Below are 22,254 nucleotides of genomic sequence, written 5' to 3' on the forward strand. Positions count from 1 at the left end.
TCCCATGTTAAACACTTGGTATATAAAATGGCAGTGCAAGATGGGAGGGAGGTTCAAGAGGGAGGGGTATATGTATACCTATGGCTGACTCATGTTGAGGTTTGACAGAAAACAACAAAATTCTGTAAAGCAATTATCCTTCAATAAAAAAATAAATTCAGAAAGAAAAAAAAATGGCAGTGCAGTTATCATGCATTGAATACTCCTGCTGATGATTTCTAGCCAGTTTGACTTCCTTCCTTCCAGGGACTACCTTTAAGGTAGGTGACTACAGTAAAGGTTCTCAATTTCTCTCGCTTTCCCACTGCTTTCCTTTTCAGATAGTAGGGTACGGTAAAGGTGAATCTGAAGACAGACATACTCAGCCTGTTTTATACAACTGCTGTTTGGCATGTGTGTGTGTGTGTGTGTGTGTGTGTGTGTGTGTGTGTGTTTAATGAGGACCGTTTTTTAAAGTCTTTGTTGAATTTGTTACAGTATTGCTTCAGTTTTATGTTTTGATTTTTTTGGCCCCGAGGCATGTGGGATCTTAGCTGTAGGATCAGGAAGCCATGCCCCTGCATTGGAAGGCAGTCTTAACCACTGGACCGACAGGCAGGTCCCAGCATATTAGTCTTGAATTAAATTTTGTGTAGCATAAATATCTATAGCCTCCTGCCTACAGTGAATATTTTCAGCAAGAATGTATATTTACTTCTGACCTAATTGCCAATGGCAACTGACATAAAAATACCGCTTCGGGTTTCTCAGCATCTGCAGTGCAAAGGCCAGCACTATTCCAGTGAACGTAGCATTTGGTGGTGATAAAGAACAGTGTCCTACATAGCTCTGCTACCATTCTTCCCCTCCTGTCTCATTGTCTAGTTTTAAATAAGCTTAATTAGCTCACTCTGAATGCATAGCTGTATCAGCTTTCTGTGGCCCAGTTTGGGGACTACAGCTGGTTAATCTGCTCCCTGGAATCAGACCAATACCATTCCACATGTGACCAGATTTAGTATATTACATACTACCTTACAGTCTTAATTTTTAGCACTGGGTAGCATTCAGTTATTTTTCAAATGCTACAATAAACATTTTCAGTGATATATTTCTCTCCAAAATCTAAGAGAAAATAGAATTTCTATAATTCAGTCTAAAATTGAAGTTAACCAATATAGTGAGATAAGGATTTGTGTTGCTTTAAAGAAAAATAGGCTAAATGTCTTTTTTCTCCTTCACATACAAAAAAAATCTGAGAAAAAGACTTAAAAACTAATAGGAATGGTTGTAACCCTGTTGCAACTGGTGCATGTGGGTGAAAAAAAGAACCTGTCTTTTTTTTTGTTTGACAAATCTGTACATGCAGCAGGGGGAACAGAAAGAAACAAATATGAGAACAGTATATAGAGAAGGGCATTCTCATTGAAGCTGTAGGCCTCAAAAACTGTTCCATCTAAGCTCTGACTGATTCCAATACCTTAAGGTAATTTGCTTTAAGCTGTAAATCTCTTGAGTTGTTTATGCCTCAGTGCTTTTTTCAGAAGGCTGGGAGAGGAGGAAAATATATCATTTCAATCTGTCCCCTCTTGAGACTTTATGGAATTTTAAGCAGGCTTCTCTCAGAGTGAAACTCCCGGCTCAGTCACCTCCGGGTCTGTTTGACCTTCCCTTTTTTCCTAAATGCCCAGAAAGTTCAGGGTGAACGTGTTTATAGTTTTCTGAAGGCGGCTACACACAGTCCCCTGAGGGCTTTGGATCTCCGACAGCTTCCCAGGCCGAAAAAAAATCCAGAGCTCGAGCTCAGCACATTGTACCCTGTACCATATCTCAGCTGCTTTCTGCTACTCTGGCTGATGAGGTATTCAGAATTGAAAATGTTGAGATTTCACAGGTCACTATTGTGGGGATTATCAGAAATGCAAAGAAGGCTGCAACCAACATTGTTTACAAGATAGATGACATGACAGCTGCACCCGTGGATGTTCGCCAGTGGGTTAACACAGATGACGCAGTGGTGAAAACACTGTGGTCCCTCCAGAAACATATGTGGAAGTGGCTGGTCATCTGAGATCTTTCCAGAACAAGAAAAGCCTGGTAGCCTTTAAGATCATGCCCCTGGAGGATATGAATGAGTTCACCACACATATTCTGGAAGTAGTCAATGCACACATGATGCTGAGCAAAGTCGAACAGCCAGCCTTCACAGGGAGAGCGCCTATCAGCAATCCAGGAATGGGTGAAGCTGGGAACTTCGGTGGGAATAACTTCATACCAGCAAATGGCCTCACTGTGGCCCAGAACCAGGTGCTGAATTTGATCAAGGCTTGCCCAAGACCTGAAGGATTGAACTTGCAGAATCTCAAGAACCAACTCCAACACATGTCCGTAGCCTCAATCAAGCTAGCTGTGGATTTTCTAAGCAACGAGGAACACATCTATTCCACCGTGGATGATGATCATTTTAAATCCACAGATGCAGAATAACTGGATCTAATTGGGTACCCCAGATATTTTCCAGTTGGACCTTTTTTTTGCAGCCTCTTGTCTCCAGCTGTGCATATAGTCTACTTCTAGGAAGTAGATTTCATCTATAAAAGATCTCAACTGACATCCTTTTGAAACTTATTACTACTCTTCTGTGTTTTTGATGGGCTTCCCTGGTAGCTCAGATGGTAAAGCGTCTACCTACAATGCGGGAGACCTGGGTTCGATCCCTGGGTCAGGAAGATCCCCTGGAGAAGCAAACTGCAACCCACTCCAGTATTCATGCCTGGAAAATCCCATGGACCGAGGAGCCTGGTGGGCTACAATCCATGGGGTTGCAAAGAGTTGGACACGACTGAGCGACTTCTGTGTGTCTGTGTGAAGGTGTTTATAGTTCCTGCTTTGTGCTGGTTAAGATGGCACATATCCTAGGTTCACTATCTCCCAGTCAGCTGTTAAAATAGAGCATCTCCATCATCCTGCAGCTGCTTCACTCAGCTAGTTGCAGCAGGTGACTGATAAAGCTTAGCAAGGCTCTTGGGTTTGAGAGCCTTGTGTGCTGAGTGGATGACAGACATATAACATACTGCAATGAAGGCTTTACCTTTGGTGTCAGAAAGGCACCTTACCTTGGGGTTGGTGATTACTTTGGTCCCTCTGCGTGTCACTTAGTCTTTCTCAGTCTGCTCAACTTACTGAATGGACATAATAAACCCAGCCCAAATGTGACTGCTGGGTTTCTGGCCCGTGCATCTTGTTGAGGGTGAACCATGGAAGAGCAAGTTGGGGTGTAGGGGATGGGTTGTGTCTCCTGATTGAAAACATCTCAAATATGAAACATCCAAAATACATGAAATTCACAGTGGGTTATGTAGATTGAGCTCAGTAGAAGTGGGCTGGGCACTGTAAATTTGGAAGTTGTCAAAACATGAATAATAAAGAAATTACCTCCAGGTATTATTTATTGATAGGAAAGCTCTAGAGCAGAAGTGCCAAGAAGTTCCATATAAATAGTACATAGATTATTTATAGACCTGGAGATGAGAAATTAGAAATGAACAGATAAGCAGTTTCTATAAAATGCTGTGTCTCTTAGAGTTACTACAGCTCTGGGGCCAGACAGATTATATTAGAACATGATAAAGAAAGTAGAAATCAATATTTCAGAAGCTTTCATAGATACTCTGATGAGCACACTACATTCAGGAGTAAGCCACAAATGCCGGAAAGTGACTCACATCATACAATTATTCATGAGTGAGAACAGGAGCCTGTCACAGGAGTGTGCACCATTAGGCTTGAGTAATTGGGGAAGCTGAGCACGCCTGACGAAATGAAAGTGCAGCATTGTCGACCATGTGTGAATTCAGGAAAAGTGTGTCGAGTAATTTGATGTCTATAAACATTGGGAGTTACGTTAGAATTACTCCAGGAGATGAATACGTTTCTTGGCCTCACCCCTTAAATCACTGTATTTCCTTAAGTATTGGAGTACAGCTAATGTTAACAGAGGCTCGGGGCTGGGGTGGTGGTGGGGGTGGGTGGAATGGGTGCAAGGGGGTCAAAAGGTACAAACTTCCAGCTGTAAATAAATAAGTCCCAGGGATGTAACGTACAGCATGGTGTCCATGGTTAATACTGTATAGCATATTTGAAAGCTACTGAGAGAGTACATCTTAAAAGTTCTCATCACAAGATGAAGTGAGAGTAACAGTAGAGACGGATGTTAACTAGACTGAATTTGGTGATCATTTTGCAGCGTGTACAGATATCAAATTGTACATCTTGAAACTGATAGCATGTCATGTGTCAGTTATACCTCAATAAAAATGAATGCAGTGAATAATCATTTATAGGCTCTTAAGTTCTCTGAAGGTTTCCCCCAGTTGTTGTTCAGTCACTCGATTGTGTCCGACTCTTTGCGACCTGGTGGACTGCAGCACGCCAAGCTTCCCTGTCCCTCACCATCTCCCGGAGCTTGCTCAAACTCGTGTCCGTTGAGTCAATGGTGCCATCCAACCATCTCATCCTCTGTCGTCCCCTTCTCCTGCCTTCAGTCTTTCCCAGCATCAGAATCTTTTCCAGTGAGTCAACTCTTCGCATGAGGTGGCCAAAGTACTGGAGTTTCAGCTTTAGCATCATTCCTTCCAAAGAATACTCAGGACTGATCTCCTTTAGAATGGACTGGTTGATCTCCTTGCAGTCCAAGGGACTCTCAAGAGTCTTCTCCAAGTACCCTGGTGGGGGGGGGAAGGTGAGGAAATTAACTGTTTCCCTCCTCCTAGTACTAAAAACTCAAAAAGAGTCAGGGTAGCTTCTTTTGCTGAACACCATGAGGAGGGTGAAGTGAAGCCTAAAGGACATGCTCCCTCTTCTCAGATGTCCTCTCTTGATTTCTTCCCAGTTATTTCATTCTAAGTCCTTTAGGTTTCTGCAAACTTACTATTAGGGTTTTGGTTGCCACTGATCCACTTTCTGTTCACAGATCTTGATGGAAGTGACTCAATTAAAAACTCTCAGTCTGAGCACCAGCCCCCCATAACCAAGAAATGTGGTGCTATACTACTTTTTTTATGTTTTTCTCTATCCAGTGATTAATATATTAAATTAGAATCATTGATGTTTAGTTTAAGAAATTATCTGAAGTAAGAGCAGTAGTACATAATAGTTAATACCTTTGGCCTGTTAATTTTTTAGGCACTCAGACCTCTGACAGTCAGGAAAATATTGACTAGATCTTATCAGCCTTTTTAAAACATAGTGATTTACTTTGCCAGCATTTGTATAGATTAGTAAATAGTTTTGTATTTATTTTTGAAATAAAGAAGCAGATTCATCAAGCCAAAAATAAATGCCTCTTACAAGTGAGTGGCCCCTTGTTAAAATTAGCAAAGGGAAGTACAGGAATGTTTGATTGGGCAAGGAAGTTTACATAAACCAGTCATAATGAAAAATCCTTATTGAGGTGCTCTCCCCCTACCCCAGCAAATTTCTTCCTGATCACCCTTGTACCCTTATGAACATCTGCTGTTGGACTTAGGGAACTATATGTAATTAGACACATAATTAGCACTATGTCTAGACTGTCAACTTCTCAAGAAGCTTTGCCTCAGTCATCTGGTCCCAGGCAGTAGATCTAAGTGGTCAAAGAGGACAGAGTTTGCAGGCAGACTGCCAGGATCCCATTTCTGACTCCATTTACCAGCTATGTGATGTTGGGCAAGTTACCTCTCTTGGGCAAATACTCTCCAAGTATTACTTGGATTTTATTTGTAAAATAATTTTTTTTTAGTTTATCTTAATTGTTGGGAGGCTTAAATATAGTTTTCTAATATAGAGTTTTCTAAATTATATCTCTAAAACTATAAGGAAATTCTCTGGCATGAAGGCATTTCATGTTTTTCTTAATGCTGATTACTACTGATCAAAGGCCTTCCTGGGTGGCCCAGTGGTAAAGAATCTGCCTGCAATGCAAGAAATGCATGTTCTATCCTTGGGTCAGGAAGATCCCCTGGAGAAAAAAATGGCAGCCCATTCCAGTATTCTTGCCTGGGAAATCCCAGGGACAGAGGTATTCAAAATAATGTAATAAAAATATGAAGTGAGGTGATAACCTAGATGGGCATGATTACTGAAGTAAAGATTATTAAGACAAATTCACCTAAAGTTAATTGATATACAAAAAAAACTTGTATATACATATGTATGTTTTCTATCAGAGTTATATAAAAACAGGAAATCAGTGCTTTAAATGAAAAGGAGAGAGAGCATGGAAAGTGGAGAATGTTGAACATACAGTAGTTGCTCCAAGATTTCAGTTACCCTAGTCAGCTGCAATCCTGCTGCTGCTGCTAAGTCGCTTCAGTCGTGTCCGACTCTCTGCAACGCCATAGACGGCAGCCCACCAGGCTCCCCTGTCCCTGGGATTCTCCAGGCAAGAACACTGGAGTGGGTTTCCATTTCCTTCTCCAATGCATGAAAGTGAAAAGTGAAAGTCAAGTTGCTCAGTCGTGTCCGACTCTTGGCAACCCCATGGACTGCAGCCCACCAGGTTCCTCCGTCCATGGGGTTTTTTCCTAGGCAAGAGTACTGGAGTGGGGTGCCATCGCCTTCTCAGGCAATCCTAAAATACTAAATGGAAAATTCCAGAAATGAACAAGTGAAAAATTCGTGAGTTTTAAATTCTGAGCTGTTCTGATTAGGATCCATTGTCCTGCTGCAGTCCTCCCAGGATGTGGATCATCCCCTTGCCCAGCGTAGCCACACTGTGTTCCCACCAGGAGTCACTTAATAGCCACCTCGGTTATCAAATCAGCAGTCTGGTCTCACAGTGCTTGTGTCCAAGTAACCCTTTTATTACAGCATGTGATGATTGTTCTATAATTATTATTGTTACTGTTCCTATGTATAGGAAAATATAGAGTGTATGTAGAGTTTGGTCCTGTCTGCAGTCTGACAACCGGTGCGGATGAGAGGGAACTACTGTATTCTTATTCATTCTTCGCCTTCTGTATCTCCTACTGAGGCCAGCTTGATTAACCTTGAGAAAGAGTAAAGCAAATTAGTAATTACAGTCATTCCTCAGTATCCATGGAGAATTAGTCCCAGGACCCCCCATAGATACCAAACTCCATGAATACTCAAGTCCCTTACACAAAATCACATAGTATTTGCATATAACCTACACACATGCTTCCCTATACTTTAAATCTCATTGTTCAAGTGCACAATTACATTAAATTTATGTAACTTAAGGGAAAAGATACCTATACTACTCTTGAGATAGTAGGTTGTTTAAATTTTAATAATTCTTAATGACTTTCTGTTTTTTTTAATTAAAACTACTTACTGAAGAGGTTTTTTAATATTACGTTCCCTAAAATAAAATCAATTTTGTCAGTTTTTAAAACCACAACTGTCTATTTTCTTTGATTATCTCATAAACGACAGGAGTTTCATATCAGCTCTCCTTCCTCCTCCACCTTTTTTTCCCTTTTACTTTGTGCCAATCACAGGTGGATGCTCAATATCACCCCACAACACAAGATAAATAAGCCTGGAAGGTTTCCTAGCAACATATTGTTCTGGGAACCTGCTTTATTTTCCTGAACAAGATGAAGCCAAACATCCTAGAATCTCAGCCAGATGGGAAAGGATTAGCTTACTGAGGGGTGTTTAATGCATTTTTAAAATATTTCACTTTGAAATGAACCTCTTAACATAAGTAACAAGATTGACTTTTAAAAGGACACTCTTTTACATGTTAACAAAAAACCCTCAGTCATAAATAGTTTCAATTGAAAAAATACAGTTTTAGAAGAAATTCTCTAGAGACAAGGTTATACTATGTAATTGACTTACTGGTGAATGAATCCATTTCAGAACCATGTAGAAAATGCTCCCTCCTAAGACATGTTCCTGGGCTTCCCAGGTGGCATTAGTGGTAAAGAACCCACCTGCTAGTGCAGAAGACGAAAGAGACGTGGGTTGGATCCTTGGGTTGGGAAGATCCCCTGGAGGAGGGCATAGCAACCAACCCACTCCAGTATTTTTGCCTGGAGAATCCCCATGAACAGAGGGACCTGGCGGGCTACAGTCCGTAGGGTACAAGACAGACATGACTGAAGCCACTTAGCACGCATGCAAGACTGATGTTCAACCTGGTACCCAGTGGTACCAGTATTCAGCTACACAAAAATATTTACATATTGTATAATACTTCCTTCTCATCTTGTGGGTAAGTGGCTGCTGGAGTAGGCTCCCTCCTCCTCACAAATCCTTTCACTTCTCCCCTTGACCCCGCCTCCTAGGGATACCGGGGAAACCCCTCTCACTGCTTAAAATGCTGGGACTTCTTCCTTTTTCTCCCCAGCTTCAGGCAACTGCAGTTCCAGTGATTTGCCACTTCATCTTGAGAATCTGTTTTTGGTTTTCAGAGTTTATGATAAGTACAGAGAAAAGAAAACTGGATAAAATTGTGCCTCTCAAAGTCAAGAAAAATAATGTTGTTGCTGTTTTGTTAGTACATGATCATTTATATCTTCCTCATTGTTTTTCAGTGATCTTAAGGCCATACTGTTGGCAGGTGGCATTTTTCTGCCTTGCACTCACGTTGGTCACAGTGTTTTGTTGAAGGTCTCTGGAGATGGAGTAGTAAAGATCAGAGTTTCTTATGCCAGTATTCAGTAATGGTTTTGCAATTCAGTGAACATGCTTGAAAGCGCCCTTTCTTGTCTTCCTGGGTAGGCAGTCCCTGTCAGCCAAATGAATATTGTCGTCATATTGTTGAATGATTTGCACTACCCGATGGGCTTGGACTCTGTGAAACTTCCCAGTTGTGATGAAAAGCAGATAATTCCAGCACTCACAATGTGCCTGGATGGGAAGAACAAAGTAATTAGAATAACCTAGTGTCTTTGCTTTTTATTTAACAAATTCTCTGGCCAAATACGAGAGAATTGAAACAATCCTTATCCCAGGATACCATAAGTTTATTTTATTTTCCTTCTGCTGCTTTCCATCCTCTCTTTCACCCTCTCACACACATACTTACATGTTTTCTAAATGCCAGGTTTTGAACTTGACAAAAAGCAATCTGTTGAGGGCCTCCTAGGGGCCAATTACTTGGGTAGATGTCGTGATGGAGGCTGAGGAGCATCAACACATGGTCTTTGCCTTCACTCAGTCCCCAAGAATTTAGCCAAGTAACACACTTGTTTTCATTGTAAAACTTTAGCTTCATGTTAGGACCTAAACATTAAGGGGAGATTTTGATGTTTAAAGGAATTCTGTAAGTTTTGATTGATCAAGAATAACCTAAAAGTAGACTTAGTCTATTATATAAAATATATGACAGATTCTAATGGATTAATTTTTATAATATTTTCTAGAAACACTGTTTTTAAAAATCCCATGAACCAGGCATTACTTTAGATACTTTATGTCATTTAATTCTCTTGACAACCGTTATGAAATAGAAATCGTTTGCCTACCAGTTCTCGAATCTGCTTTCTCTCCAGTATGTAGGTTCCATTAAAAATTTTTCTTTGTTGCTCAGTCTTTTTATAAAATAATAATTATGATCTTTAACATGGCAGAAGAATGAATTTTACTTTAAGAAAAGCAGTTAACAGAAGTAATAGCACTGTTAAATACATTAACAAGAAAAAGGGATGCTATGTCAGCAGTGCTGTGGAACCGACAAGGACCAACTACAACTTCTTTTGGTAAATAAAGTTTTGTTAGAACATGACCACACTCATTTGTTTGCATATCACCTATCTGCAGTTTTTGTGTAGTAACAACAGTGGAGTTGTACCGTAGACCGTATGGCCCACATAGCCTAAAATATACACTATGTGGACCTTTACAGAAAAACTTTAAAAGTGAAAGTGTTAGTCACTCAGTCATGTCCAACTCTTTGGACTGTAGCCTGCCAGGCTCCTCTGTCCATGGAATCCTCCAGGCAGGAACACTGAAGTGGGTAGCCATTCCCTTCTCCAAGGGATCTTTCCAACCCAGGGGTCGAACCCAGGTCTCCCGAATTACAGGCAGATTCTTTACACATCGTGAGCCACCAGGGGGTCTAGATTTCCACCCTACATTGAGTCAGGTGTCCTTCTTTAGAAAGCCAGAGACTTCGTTGGGAAATACATCAGAAAATGGTTTCCTAAATGATTTTTTTCTAACATGGTTTTCCTCTCAACCCTGCAGGTACCAACCAAGAAGCTAAAGAAATATGAGAAAGAATATCAGACAATGCGAGAGAGTCAGCTGCAGCAGGAAGACCCAATGGATAGATACAAGGTATGGGAGACACAGGGCACCTGTTTGAGCCAATATCCTCTTTCCCCTAGAGCCGCAACTGGGGGACATTCGTTCCCTCTATTCCTTCTTGATTGATGTTAACTGTGACTTTGCTCAATGTCCAGGTATGTTTTCATCTCAGGAGACTCCTGAGTAGCCAAACATAATATTTCTTTTCTTTCAGTTTGTATATTTGTAGGTGACTTCACCTGTTGCATTTATACTGGGAGTCTTCATAAGAAGCTGAAAGAAAGGGAAAAAGAAAAGAGAGAAAGTGGCTATCAACTACTTTCAAAAATGAGAAAAAAGAAAAATGGCAAAGTATGGTTTTAGCTGTGCACGGTACATCCACAAAGACTGTTAGAAGGCGAACTGTTCCAAGACTGGCCCGATAACGTTTCAGACTCACCCCTGTCTGGAGCCAATGTTAAAGACACAAACTCATTCAAAAGTAAAGAATAAAAACCACAAAGGTATATTGAGCACAGTCATGGTGTTTGTCGCAACATTTATTTCCACGAACAAGTTTATAAAAAACAGTGACATTTTACAGAGTGCAGTTCCAAAATCAAAATGATTCAGTTTAATATCCCAGCTAGTTGCAGTATTTTTAAAAAATTGGGCTGGTTATAAAGATGTCCTCAATGGTAATTAGCAACAGTTTCCATAAAGCAGTGTTGGGGAAATACTGACCCCACCCTTACTTTTTTCTGACTGAAATATTAGTGTCTCTCTTCAGCATGTTTTGATTCTTCAGATTCCTACAGACATATAATGATTCCCTCTCCACATCAGTACATTAGGACAAGAGAATACTGCATTCATACACCTGAGTCCCAGCGATGCTGAAACAACTTGCCCCAAAAAGTACAGTGATGACATCATTAATTAAGCCACTCACTGTGAGATGACTTCCACTTCTGTAACTAGAGTTGCTTTTATGTAGTCAGAGAGCTGGACACAGGCCACTGCAGTCATGCAGTTGACATAAGGGAGTGGTGGAAGGCGTGTATGGATTCTGTAGTCAGATCTGAATTCAAAACCTGAATTTCTGAAAAATGAGACAGGATTTGGAGTCCAAGTTGGGGATTTTAACCCCCATGCCACTGTTCAGCATCTTAGACTGATTACTGGACCTCTTCCCCATCTGTAAAATGTGTGGTATACACGTTTCCTTGTTGTGAAGATGAGGTACGTTGTATGCAAAGTACCCAGCACAAAGTTGTTCAGTGAAATGGTTGTTATTAGCCTTATTAGGCCTGCTGCCTCTAATTACCCAATTATTGCTAGAATACTATCCCCTTAATTTGTTTTTGCCCCACCAGTCCCTCACTTATCTTTCTCCTAATTCTCCCAAGTATTGTCTAACATCTGTATGTTTCTCCCTTTGTTTATAAAACTGGCTGACAGTAGAATCCCACTGCTATGCAGAACTGTTACCATATAAAGTACTCATAGTTGGAAGCTAATTTCTACCCCTCAATAAAACCAATTTTAATGTAGCTTATGTAGCATGCTGCTGTAGAAAGCTTTGAAGTAGTAATTAAAAAATATTTTTAAGAATCCAAAATGAAACTCTCCTGCTGCTTGCATCATTCTGATTTTCTTATTGCTGCCATCATTCTGAGTGAAGTCTGGGAAGCGTGCTTTAAATAGAAGACAGGGGAATGAAAGACTAAAATTGTGTTCAAATTCAGTCTGGAACTGAACTTGTTATTGTTTCTTATATCCTTTTTGTGTCAAAGCAGGTACGTATAAGTGAATAGTACAATGTGTATTATTATTATTTTTTAAAGTGACTATCATACATATACTATTGATGTGTACAATTTTTACTGAGGAATCAAAGTAGAATTAAACTTTTTTTTTTGGCGTTTGTTTTGAACACAGGTACTACTTTTTGGCTTAAATGCTCTATTTATGTATATAAGATATCCTCTATAGCTATTTTTGTATTATTGTAATAGCTTGCTAATGCATCATTCAGCTAATATTCCTATACCCTTTTAATAATGTCTAAAAATTTGTACTGGAGATAAACTTGGTAAAGTTATCACATTATAATTACATTTCCAAGGTGACAATTGAGCACATGGTTTTCACCCATCAGGAGATTTGTTCTTTCAGATAGTCAATATCTAGTTTAAGAAGCTAATTACAGTTGTATTCATTAACTTAGGAAAGTATCTTAGAAAATACATTTTAGCATCGTATAAATTTAATCCTGTCAAGAGTAAGATTTATGCCCTGGGCATAAGCACTTTATAATTCACTGTTCATGTCCAGGGACTGGGAACCTAGATATGAAAATTCTCAAGAATAACTTGGGGAAGATCTTTGAAGGCATTGAGTTAGAACTTACACAGTTCACTAACAGTCCCTCCTCAGCAGTTACGATCTATAGTGTTTAAAATGCCTTGCTTGCCCCCTAGCTTGCCGCCTAGCTTAATTCAAGAGAATTAAGAAGGTTGTGTCGATTTAAAAAAAAGACCCAGAAATGTCATACCTTATGATATTCCAAGAGATTTTTTTCAGCTTAATACTGTTTCTCTTGGGCATGGTGGGGTACTAAAAGAGCTGTTTCAGGGAAACCAGACATGGATTTAATTTAATTTAATTTAAGATCCAACAATGTAGAGATAACTCTCAGCACTCACATTCTTGCTGTGTCTATCTAAACATGTGTTTTGTGTCTATTTTTATGACATATGAAAATATCTCCTCTTGAGGTTATGTCAGGATACTTACCTGTACCTAACACTTGATGAAATGGCGTCGGTATAAATTTAAATTTTGGAACCCTAAGCACAATGCAAATGTTCTGGAATTTGATAATGGTGACAGTTGTACAACTTTGAGAATGTAGAAAAACCACTGAATTGTACATTTTAGAAAGGTGAATTTTTGATATGTGAATTATATCCCCCCCCACACACAAAAAAACCCCGCCAAGCTAAATGTCCCAAGAGAATTAACATCTGCCTGCCGTGTTTTTTCATAAGCCTCAGTCATACCAGAGGTACCTGTGCAGAAACCATACTTAAAGGAGGGAGACCTCCTGTCAGAATTAGAGTTAATCAATAACTATAGATCCTATATGTACTCATATTTATAAGGGAAAGGCCAGCCAACAAAAGTGGATGATGGATTCATCTTTATATGTGTGTGTGTATGTTTATATACATATATGTATGCACATAGATAAAACCTATAAATAGGTAATGCATATATATGCACAGTGCGTGTGCTACCTGATCTTGAAATAAGTTTGTATTTGAAACTCAGTGAGCTCTATAATGACTGCTTACAGCCTCTGGTGTACTTTTTCTGTTTTATCTTCATGACTAGATTCCAAGATACAGAAAGGAAACTTTATTGGAAGAAGAATGCAAAGTATTTATTATAAGCCTCTTTTATTATCCGTCGTAACTTTGACCTGGCCAGATTTGTGCAGTGATTTTTATTTGCTCTGATGATTTGGTTTGCATATTTATAAATTTTGGATTAAGTGAAATACAAGATAAAGAGTTGTCTGTAGAAATACATCATGTATACTTTCATCTTTGTATACATCCCCAGAAAACAAACATTCATGGATATGTACAGCTGTTTTAGTCATTTAAAAAAATTAGTAGCCAAGCACCTAATAGGTGGTTATCAATTTCAGAAGTTAAAATATTATTTTTTATTTTAAGATGATGAACTGTTTTCATTTGGGGGAAGTTAGTTTTCTAATGATGTAATCATTAATGGCAATTTTAGAGAACTATAGCCTTCATCTGTCTTTAGAAGATGATATGCTTTTCTTGTTTAATTAAAGAAAGAACTACTTGTACAAATGTGAGTTAAGTCTTCAAAAAGCACAGCTAATTAATTAAATTCAGTGAATTTCCCAAAGTGTAATGAAGGTTATATTATTACCTTTTCTAGTTGGGCAAATCCTAGAAAGAATCAGGAATGTTTAAAACTCTCTTGGGTTTGGGAGACAGTATTATAAATATGTAGTTTCTAATTGAAGGATCTTATCTATATTCAGTATAATTAAATTTAGAATGTTTAACTTCTTTCTTGAGGTTAGACATAGTACTTTTGTTTCTTAAACTAAAATGTAATTCAAACAGAAAGAAAATGATTCCTGTAATTTCACAGAAGGTTTTACTTGCTCATACTAATTTCTGTAGAGCAGTTGTCCCTGCATGTAATTTAAAATTAAGCTGTTTAATTATAAATAGTACAAACAAGGTTTTCTAAATAAAACTTAATTTGTACTTGTATTATTTGCTATCCTTACATATCTGAGGAAATAATTTACAACAGTGATCGTATTTTGTTTTTAAATTATGCTAAAGTTTAAATAATGCTAATCATATCTGGAAAAAAAAGATCCTCACCCCCGCCCCATTTTGTTTTGTTTTGTTTTCGTATCGGACCCTTCCTTACTCATAGAAGTCAAGAGAAGTGAATCCATCTTTGAAAAATGTTTTTCATCCAGTGAAAATAAACATACTTTATTATTTTTCACATCACAGAGATGTTACTGGCTTTTGGAAATATTTGTTATGAAATCACATGCTTTTAATGAACAGTGATAGTCAAGAGGAGGGTTTCTATCTGTGACAACCTAATTCTAAACCTCGGATGCTGCCACTCTTTCCCTCTTTGCTCTTGGCTAACTCATGCACTCACTGCTGTAGGATGGTGGAGAAGGCAAGCCTGAGCTCTCTTGATGCTTCTGGAGCCACTTACTAAGAAGGAGCAGGTGGTTTCTGATGCTTTCTGATGATTGAAACTCAATCACCTTGTCTGCTGATTGAGTTATACTTAACACTCAGGGGAGACATAAAGGTTATGCATATTAAGAATCTTTCAGTATGTTTATCAATGGTTTTAGAATTAATGCTCCAAAATTTTTCTTCAATTTTTAGTACATCTTGTTTCCTGTTAAAGGAGGATGACTGGAAAATTACATCACACTCCTGTTTCTACATCATCTGTAACCCATTTGCTTTTTAAAAATTTGATTTATACGCTAGAGTAGTAGAGAGATTTATAAAACATATGGCCTGTGGGCCAAATATGGCCCACTGCCTGTTTTTGTGAATAAAGTTTAATTGGAACACAGCCGCATGCTTATTATCTATCACTGTTTTTACACAACAATGGCAGAGTTGAGTAGCCGCAACAAAGACCATATGGCCTACAGAGCCTAAAATATTTACTGTTTGGGCATTTACATTAAAAGTTTGCTGACCCTGTGCTAGAGTATAATCTAAGATGGTTCTTAAATGCTAAAAGAAATTCAGTCTGGTTTGCCAACTGCCAGTTAGTTACTACTGACAAGATTTTCTCTTTAGTTTGACATTTAAAATTGTTTAAATTTCCACCAGAAAGATAAAACTGGCTGTGTTGGGTGAAGGAAGAGCATGAAATGATTTCAGATATCCAGATTTGCTTTCTCAAATCTCATCTACAATGTAGACATTTAAACATTATTGTCTGTAGGCATTTGTCTTTGAATGTCAAAAAACTGTTGGATGAAATTTGAATTTGATGACTATCAAGGTTTTTGAAAGAGGCACCCAGAAGAAGAAAGGTGAGAGTTGAGTGTGTTGTTGCTAATAAAATTGCCCTGGGTCTTTTAGGGAAACATTTTCTCTGGACCCTGGAATGTCTTTAAAATCATGTGCCAACAATTCATTATAGCAGCAGATAGCACACCCAAAATACTGAGCTAGCGTTTATAAAGCCGCCTCCTTCTCCATCATTTTTTCCTTTAAGGCTGAGTTTATTTTCTTCTGATTGCCGGTTCACATTTCTCTGGTTTCTCATCTTGGGAAAAAATCACTTTCACCATTCCTTATACTGCTTCACCCAAACTCCAATCCCCAGACACCAAGGAGACCTGGGACCTCCGTTTTTCTTCTGCATTTCCCTGCCCAACAATATAATTCTGTTGCCTGAAGATGAAATATTTTGCAAGGTTGCTGGCTTTGTCATGCCTGAAGATGAAATATTTTGCAAGGTTTCTGGCTTTATGATTGAAGGAAGTTCCTTCCACCCAGTTCTTAACAACACAGTGTAAACAACTCACACCCTAGTTGCAAATAGTTCCACGGACAGCATTTGCATCAGTCACTCGGACTGCAAATAGCAGTGTGGAGAGGGAGGAGTTTAGTGTATCACTCTTCGCTGCCATTGGCTGCCTCAAGTATCATTTCTTCCATCAAACGTTAGCTGTCCTGGAGAGAGCACAGAGTAAATGACACTGTAAGGAAAAACAACAGAGCAAAATAGCATTACCAAGTGTCTGTTTTTTGTTATCACCATTTCCTAATTGTATTAGTAGGTGTGCAATTTCATTGGATATTCTTTTTTTTTTTTCAATTGTCTTTGTACCTATGATTGAAAACGATAGTTGGTCTGTGACTTTTGAGGAGGTAAGTTTTTTTGTCTGTGTGTGTCTGTAACATCAGCGTCTGTCTCTCCGAAAAATGCAGTATCCTCCTCCCCCAAGATACTAATCCAACTTTCCTGGCTACACATCTCCTATGCAGGAGGGGACGAAACTAAGGAGAAAAGTTGCTCTCTGCTTTTTGTGCAAATGTTGTTAATTGTGTGACATGGAGGAGGTTTCCAAGAGTGTGATGTGAATTTGTAGGGTTATGTAAGCATTATCTCATGTAGTCTTTTCCAAAAGGCAAGGGAAGCAATTTGCCTGTGTTGTCTATGGGCTCTGAGCGGTCAGCACATCTGCTTGGGCAGACGTGTGGCGTGTGAGCATTTCTGCCCTGGCTGAGGTTAGGGGGCCACTTCCAGTCCACTTCTGGTGGACGCCCTTGCCAACATTTCAGAATGAACCAGGCAACATTACTACCTTTCCCAAAGCTAACCCTATCTTCTTTAGTATAAAGGCAAACTGTTTCTTGAATCAGTCAGTTCTAAAAACAGTTCTGACTCCTCAGAAAGGCTGGAAGAGACAGCCAAGTCATGTCGTCTTTAACCCATGGTAAGTGTGGGCAGGTTCTTCTTCATGGAAAATCTCCATCTGACCACCCCAGGTTCATACTTCGGAGGACGATACTGCATTTTTGGCCCCAGAGCTTGCTTCCCCACGTGTCTGTGAGTGCAGAGCAGGAGTCCACACTCCCCACCGTGCTGCTTGCTTTGCAGACACTGAACTGAAGCTTCTTGCTAGAGCAAAAGCCAGTAGGCTTGCCCCCTAGGCTATTTGGCTTTTTAGGGACCCTCGTGCGTGCGTGCTCAGTCGTGTCTGACTCTTTGCAACCCCAGGAGCCACGTAGCCCACCACGTTCCTCTGTCCATGGGATTATCCAGGCAACACTACTGGAGTGGGTTACCATTTCCTCCTCCAGGGGATCTTCCTGACCCAGGGATCGAGCACACATCTCCCGCTTTGGCAGGCAGGTTCTTTACCACTGAGCCACCTGGGAAGCCTAACAGACCCTCAGACACCCATAATTTCTCCCAGATCTTCCCCTTAGCATCCCACCCCCTGAGCACTGTGTCAAAGGTTCGAGTGTGACAACCATGGTAAGAGGAAATGACCGGTCAAGTTTCAACTGTGCTCATACTTCTTTCTTATATGACATAACCCATCAGACATTTATCTCTAATCAATAGTGAAGTAGCTACCTGGTGTGTTTTTTAAGTCCTTTGAACAAAGTGTGTGTCCACTAGTATTGTATTGTATGCCTTTCAAGTGAAGTGAAAGTCGCTCAGTCGTATCTGACTCTTTGTGACCCTCTGGACTATAGTTCATAGAATTCTCCAGAACAGAATACTGGAGTGAGTACCTTTCCCTTCTTCAAGGGATCTTCCCATCCCAGGGATTGAACCCAGGTCTCCCACATTGCAGGTGGATTCTTTACCAGATGAGTCACAAGGGAAGCCCGGAATACTGGAATGGGTAACCTATCCCTCCTCCAGTGGATCTTCCCACCCCAGGAATCGAACCGGGGTCTCCTGCATTGCAGGCAGATTCTTTACCAACTGAACTATGAGGGAACCCCTCACCTGGAGGTTATTTTAACTTGGTTCTAAGCCTCTGACACTGCAATGTGAAAAACTGGTAGCTGCAGCATTGCCACTTGTGCCAAATGAATGCTGTAAATAAATAGTCGAGGGAGCTCTGTGCCTTGGAGACCTCCAGGTTCAACTTCAGGAGAAACAGGACACTTGGGAATAGGTATTCAAGTCATCTTACCATGGTCTCTTTTGAAGGGATTTATCAAGAAATGAGAAAAATCTCTTCCTGGCCTGAAGCAGTATGCCTTGTGAAATATGTTCTGATGCAATTGTGCTAGATATTGCTGCTTCTTCCTGACAAGGAGGGAATTTATTGGAAAAGTTTCTGAACCATATTTTTTTTAATCTAAGTTTCCACCCAGTATGTAAGTACTGGGGGTCATAGTTTGATAGATCAGAATGAAAGGCTAATCTCTGTCCCCTGCTAGAATTTGGATGACTTCAGCACAGATTGAAAGATTCAAGTGTAGACACATACAGTATTTGATGGGTATAATTTTCCCCTACAAATATGTACTATCTTTTCAGGAATATATCTTGGGGAAGAGTTCCTGGAAAGGTGGCAGTTTTGAGGGCTTCCATTGTACCTTGGTCACAGAGAAGCACCCGTTACAGTTTCACATGCTTCTATTAGGAGTAAACTTTTAAAAAGTTCTTGTTTTGGCATTTTATCCTCTCCAATGAAATTGATATTCTGAATTACTTTTTATTTTTAAACAACTTTTTAAAAACATGTATTATAAATTTATTGCAGACAACTTGGAAACATTAACAAAAAAAGACAACAATAAAATAATACACTATCCACAGTTAATATTATTTGAGTTGTTATAAAAATGGGATTTTCTAGTTACTTGTCTAATTTTTTCCCCGTAAGATAGCATACAGGCTACCCCAGTGGCTCAGTGGTAGAGACTCCACCTGCCAATGCAGGAGAAGTGGGTTCGATCCCTGGGTTGGGAGGATCCCCTGGAGAAGGAAATGGCAACCCACTCCAGTATTCTTGCCTGGGAAATCCTAAGGACAGAGAGCCTGGCAGGCTACAGTCCATGGGGTCACAAAAGAGTCAGACAGCACTTAGCGACTAAACAACACATTAATACCTACAAAGATAGCATACACATTTCTCCTGTCATTCTATATTTTTTACTTATGTGTTAACACTGTATTGGGATTGTTTTTTCTTTCTCAGTAGCTCTTTTTAAAAAATGTTTTGACTGTTCCCAGCTATCCCAGGCTATGTTTTCCAAAGGAAAAGACAGAAATGGGCCCTGTTGACTGAGTGTAGTCAAAGTGCAAGTTTGTTCTTTGGCTTCTCTGCTGGCCCTGTTTTTGGATCGTCTGCCTCCATGAAGAGTCTCAGGCTTTGTCCTTACCGTCTGTTTCTTAGCCCGTTTCTAAAAAACAAAAAGAAAAAAATTAGGTTTTCTCATTTTCAAGTCCAGGTTGTTCTATAGAAGATAAAACTCACCCCCTGCCCCTCCCTCTCCTCTGTCCCTCTGCCCCCCATTCCAGGCTGATACGCTGCCTTCCAGGGCGGAGCTTCGTCTTCTGGTGTGCAACACTGCTTTGTCTTGAGTTTTTGCCGCGCTTGCAGAAAATGCTGTTAGGAGTGTAAATCTGAAAAACAGGAAGGTCTCATCACATTGATGTCTTTCCTGTCAGCTCTCTTTTGAATCATCTGTAACTGCTAACAATAGCAAAGACAGCACTTTTGATACTTTAAAATGGAGGACACTAAATTGCTCTTGGAAAAATAGAGTGAATGTACACAGTATATAATGACTGGTTAAGGGGAGTCCATGCTTCATAAGGATGAGTGACTTGCTTCTTTCATCATATAGCTGTTTCACATTTTTTTTCTGGGAGTTCAAGGGTGAAAAAACCAACTCAGCCATTTATTTTACCCAGAATCTTTTAATTTGAAGTTTTTTTTTTTTTAAAGCAAAACAAACTTTGAGACATTATCATAAGGACTGTTGCTTATACCAACAAAGAAATTGGCCTTCAGAAAAGTAAATGCATTCATATCCAAAAAGAATGAAAATATCAGTTGATAGCAAAACAGACCAAACTGTGTATCTTAAATATACTCAGTTAATTTAAACACTGAAAGGGGAAAAACATTTCAGAGAAAGGCCTAGTGGTTTACCCAATTTCATCCCTACTGTCTTGCCGTTTCCTTTATGGTCCAGGGTGGGATTATTATGCATGTTTCCAGCGAAGACTTGCCTGTGTCTGTGTTCTGGGTCTCTGAAAATCTCACAGGATTGGGGGTGGCTTTGGAAAGTTTGCTTTTCGTGGCATGGTTTTTATGATGAAGCCCTGTCTGGGGGGCTGAAGGGGTTGTAAGTTTCACTGGGTAGAGTTCTGCAGCTGCACCGCTCGCTTAACCCACCGTTGTTTCCCAGACAGCAGTCCTGCCTTCCTGTGCCACTCGCGCCTTCTCCTTCTGACACTTTCAAAAGTTCACTTTGTTGTTTTTGTCGCTTGTCTTTCCTCACCAGTTCTATTGGTGTCGATAGTATGTCCAGGCACTAATGCCCACCTCTGGCTGTTGCTCTTTTTCTGCAGAGGGAGAACCGGAGACTACAGGAGGCCAGCATGAGGTTGGAACAAGAGAATGATGACCTTGCTCATGAACTCGTAACCAGCAAGATTGCTCTGCGGAATGACTTGGATCAAGTAAGCCTGGTTTCACTAGGTAGAAATAAGACTGTGGTGACCTTCAGGGCAAGGACCAAGTTGCTCTCAGAGCAGTCCCACCAGGGCTTGCTCTGTGCTTGATGCTGAGTCAGCTGCTTGATGGGAGAATGGGTGGGTGGCATGTGAGAGAGTGGCAGGTGGGAGGGGACTGTTATACTCCTTGGAGATGGTAAAAACACAAGCCTTTAGGGTTTTGGTCATTTTCAAACAGCATGTGTAAGATACTTTAAAAAAAAGAAAAAAGCTCTAAGCTTTTCTGGTGTCTCTCCTCTTAATCTCTTGTTGTTTTAGTCGCTAAGTGGTGTCTGACTCTTTCACAACCCCATGGACTGTAGCCTGCCAGGCTCTTTGGTCCATGGCATTTCCCAGGCAGTAATACCAGAGTGAGTTGCCATTTCCTTCTCTGGGGGATCTTCCTGACCCAGGGATTGAACCCACATCTCTTGCATTGGCAGGTGGATTTTTCATCACCGAGCCAGCAGGGATGCCGTCTTCATCTCTTCTTTTCCTAAGCCAAGGACTTACAGCATCATTACCTGAGACTTTCAGTCACCAGGAGTATATTAATGCCACTCTAACGTTTATAGTTACTATACTTTTTGCTCCAAGATTTCTCATCTGCAGTAAACATGAGGATTTTATATGAACCATGTACGTTGAGATATGCGTATTGGTGGTCTGACAGGCATCCTAGGGGCAGAGAGCCAGGACTGCCTGGGTGTCAGTCCTGGCATCACCACTCACTAATCACATGACCCAGGGCCATCCTTAACCTGCCTGTAGGTTTCAAAAAGTGTTTCCCTCATAGGAAAGATGTGAGAAATAAATGAAGGAAAGCACTACAGTAGTATGTGTTCAATAAACATTAGCTGTTGCTAGGAAACCCTTAAATTCTTAACTTCCTCATCCTTTCCAACAGTACTCATAGCTTTAGGACTTCTTGTTTTTCCATTGCTAGTGTCTTTGGAAATAATTGGCAATATAGAAGGAACCTTGCACAGTTTTAAATCATCATACTATTTTCTAACTTTTCAAATGTGATTATTCCCAGTGGGGTCAAGAAGTTGAAACTTAGAATGGCTGAATTTGCTTTAAAAAAAAAAAAGAGAGACTTTACCTGTGCTCTAACTATGCATTGGCAATATTTAAAATACAAATCCATTAATAATAAAATGTGATTGGATATTTAAAATGGAAGGTTTTTTTTTTAATGTTTGAAAATGGTCCCTG

The 22,254-nt window shown here is 39.9% G+C and overlaps 1 protein-coding gene and 1 pseudogene across 7 annotated transcripts in view; both read left to right on the forward strand.

Annotated features, from left to right (window-relative positions):
• The window catches only part of LOC113907020, a 50,394-nt pseudogene extending 47,742 nt beyond the window's left edge, over positions 1 to 2,652 (forward strand).
• Positions 1 to 22,254, forward strand: part of RABGAP1L (RAB GTPase activating protein 1 like) — a 740,636-nt gene that overhangs the window by 695,013 nt on the left and 23,369 nt on the right. For 4 of the 7 annotated variants that reach the window (XM_027565383.1, XM_027565385.1, XM_027565386.1 and 1 more), the window contains 2 exons: positions 10,180 to 10,272; positions 20,893 to 21,003. In XM_027565383.1, coding sequence (XP_027421184.1) covers positions 10,180 to 10,272; positions 20,893 to 21,003 — 204 coding nt within the window. Of the gene's footprint in view, positions 1 to 10,179; positions 10,273 to 10,456; positions 16,710 to 20,892; positions 21,004 to 22,254 lie in introns of those variants that run through there. The other 3 variants (XM_027565384.1, XM_027565390.1, XM_027565388.1) reach the window with 2 other exon arrangements.

The sequence above is a fragment of the Bos indicus x Bos taurus genome, chromosome 16 (assembly GCF_003369695.1).
Source record: "Bos indicus x Bos taurus breed Angus x Brahman F1 hybrid chromosome 16, Bos_hybrid_MaternalHap_v2.0, whole genome shotgun sequence".
Taxonomy (NCBI): domain Eukaryota; kingdom Metazoa; phylum Chordata; class Mammalia; order Artiodactyla; family Bovidae; genus Bos; species Bos indicus x Bos taurus.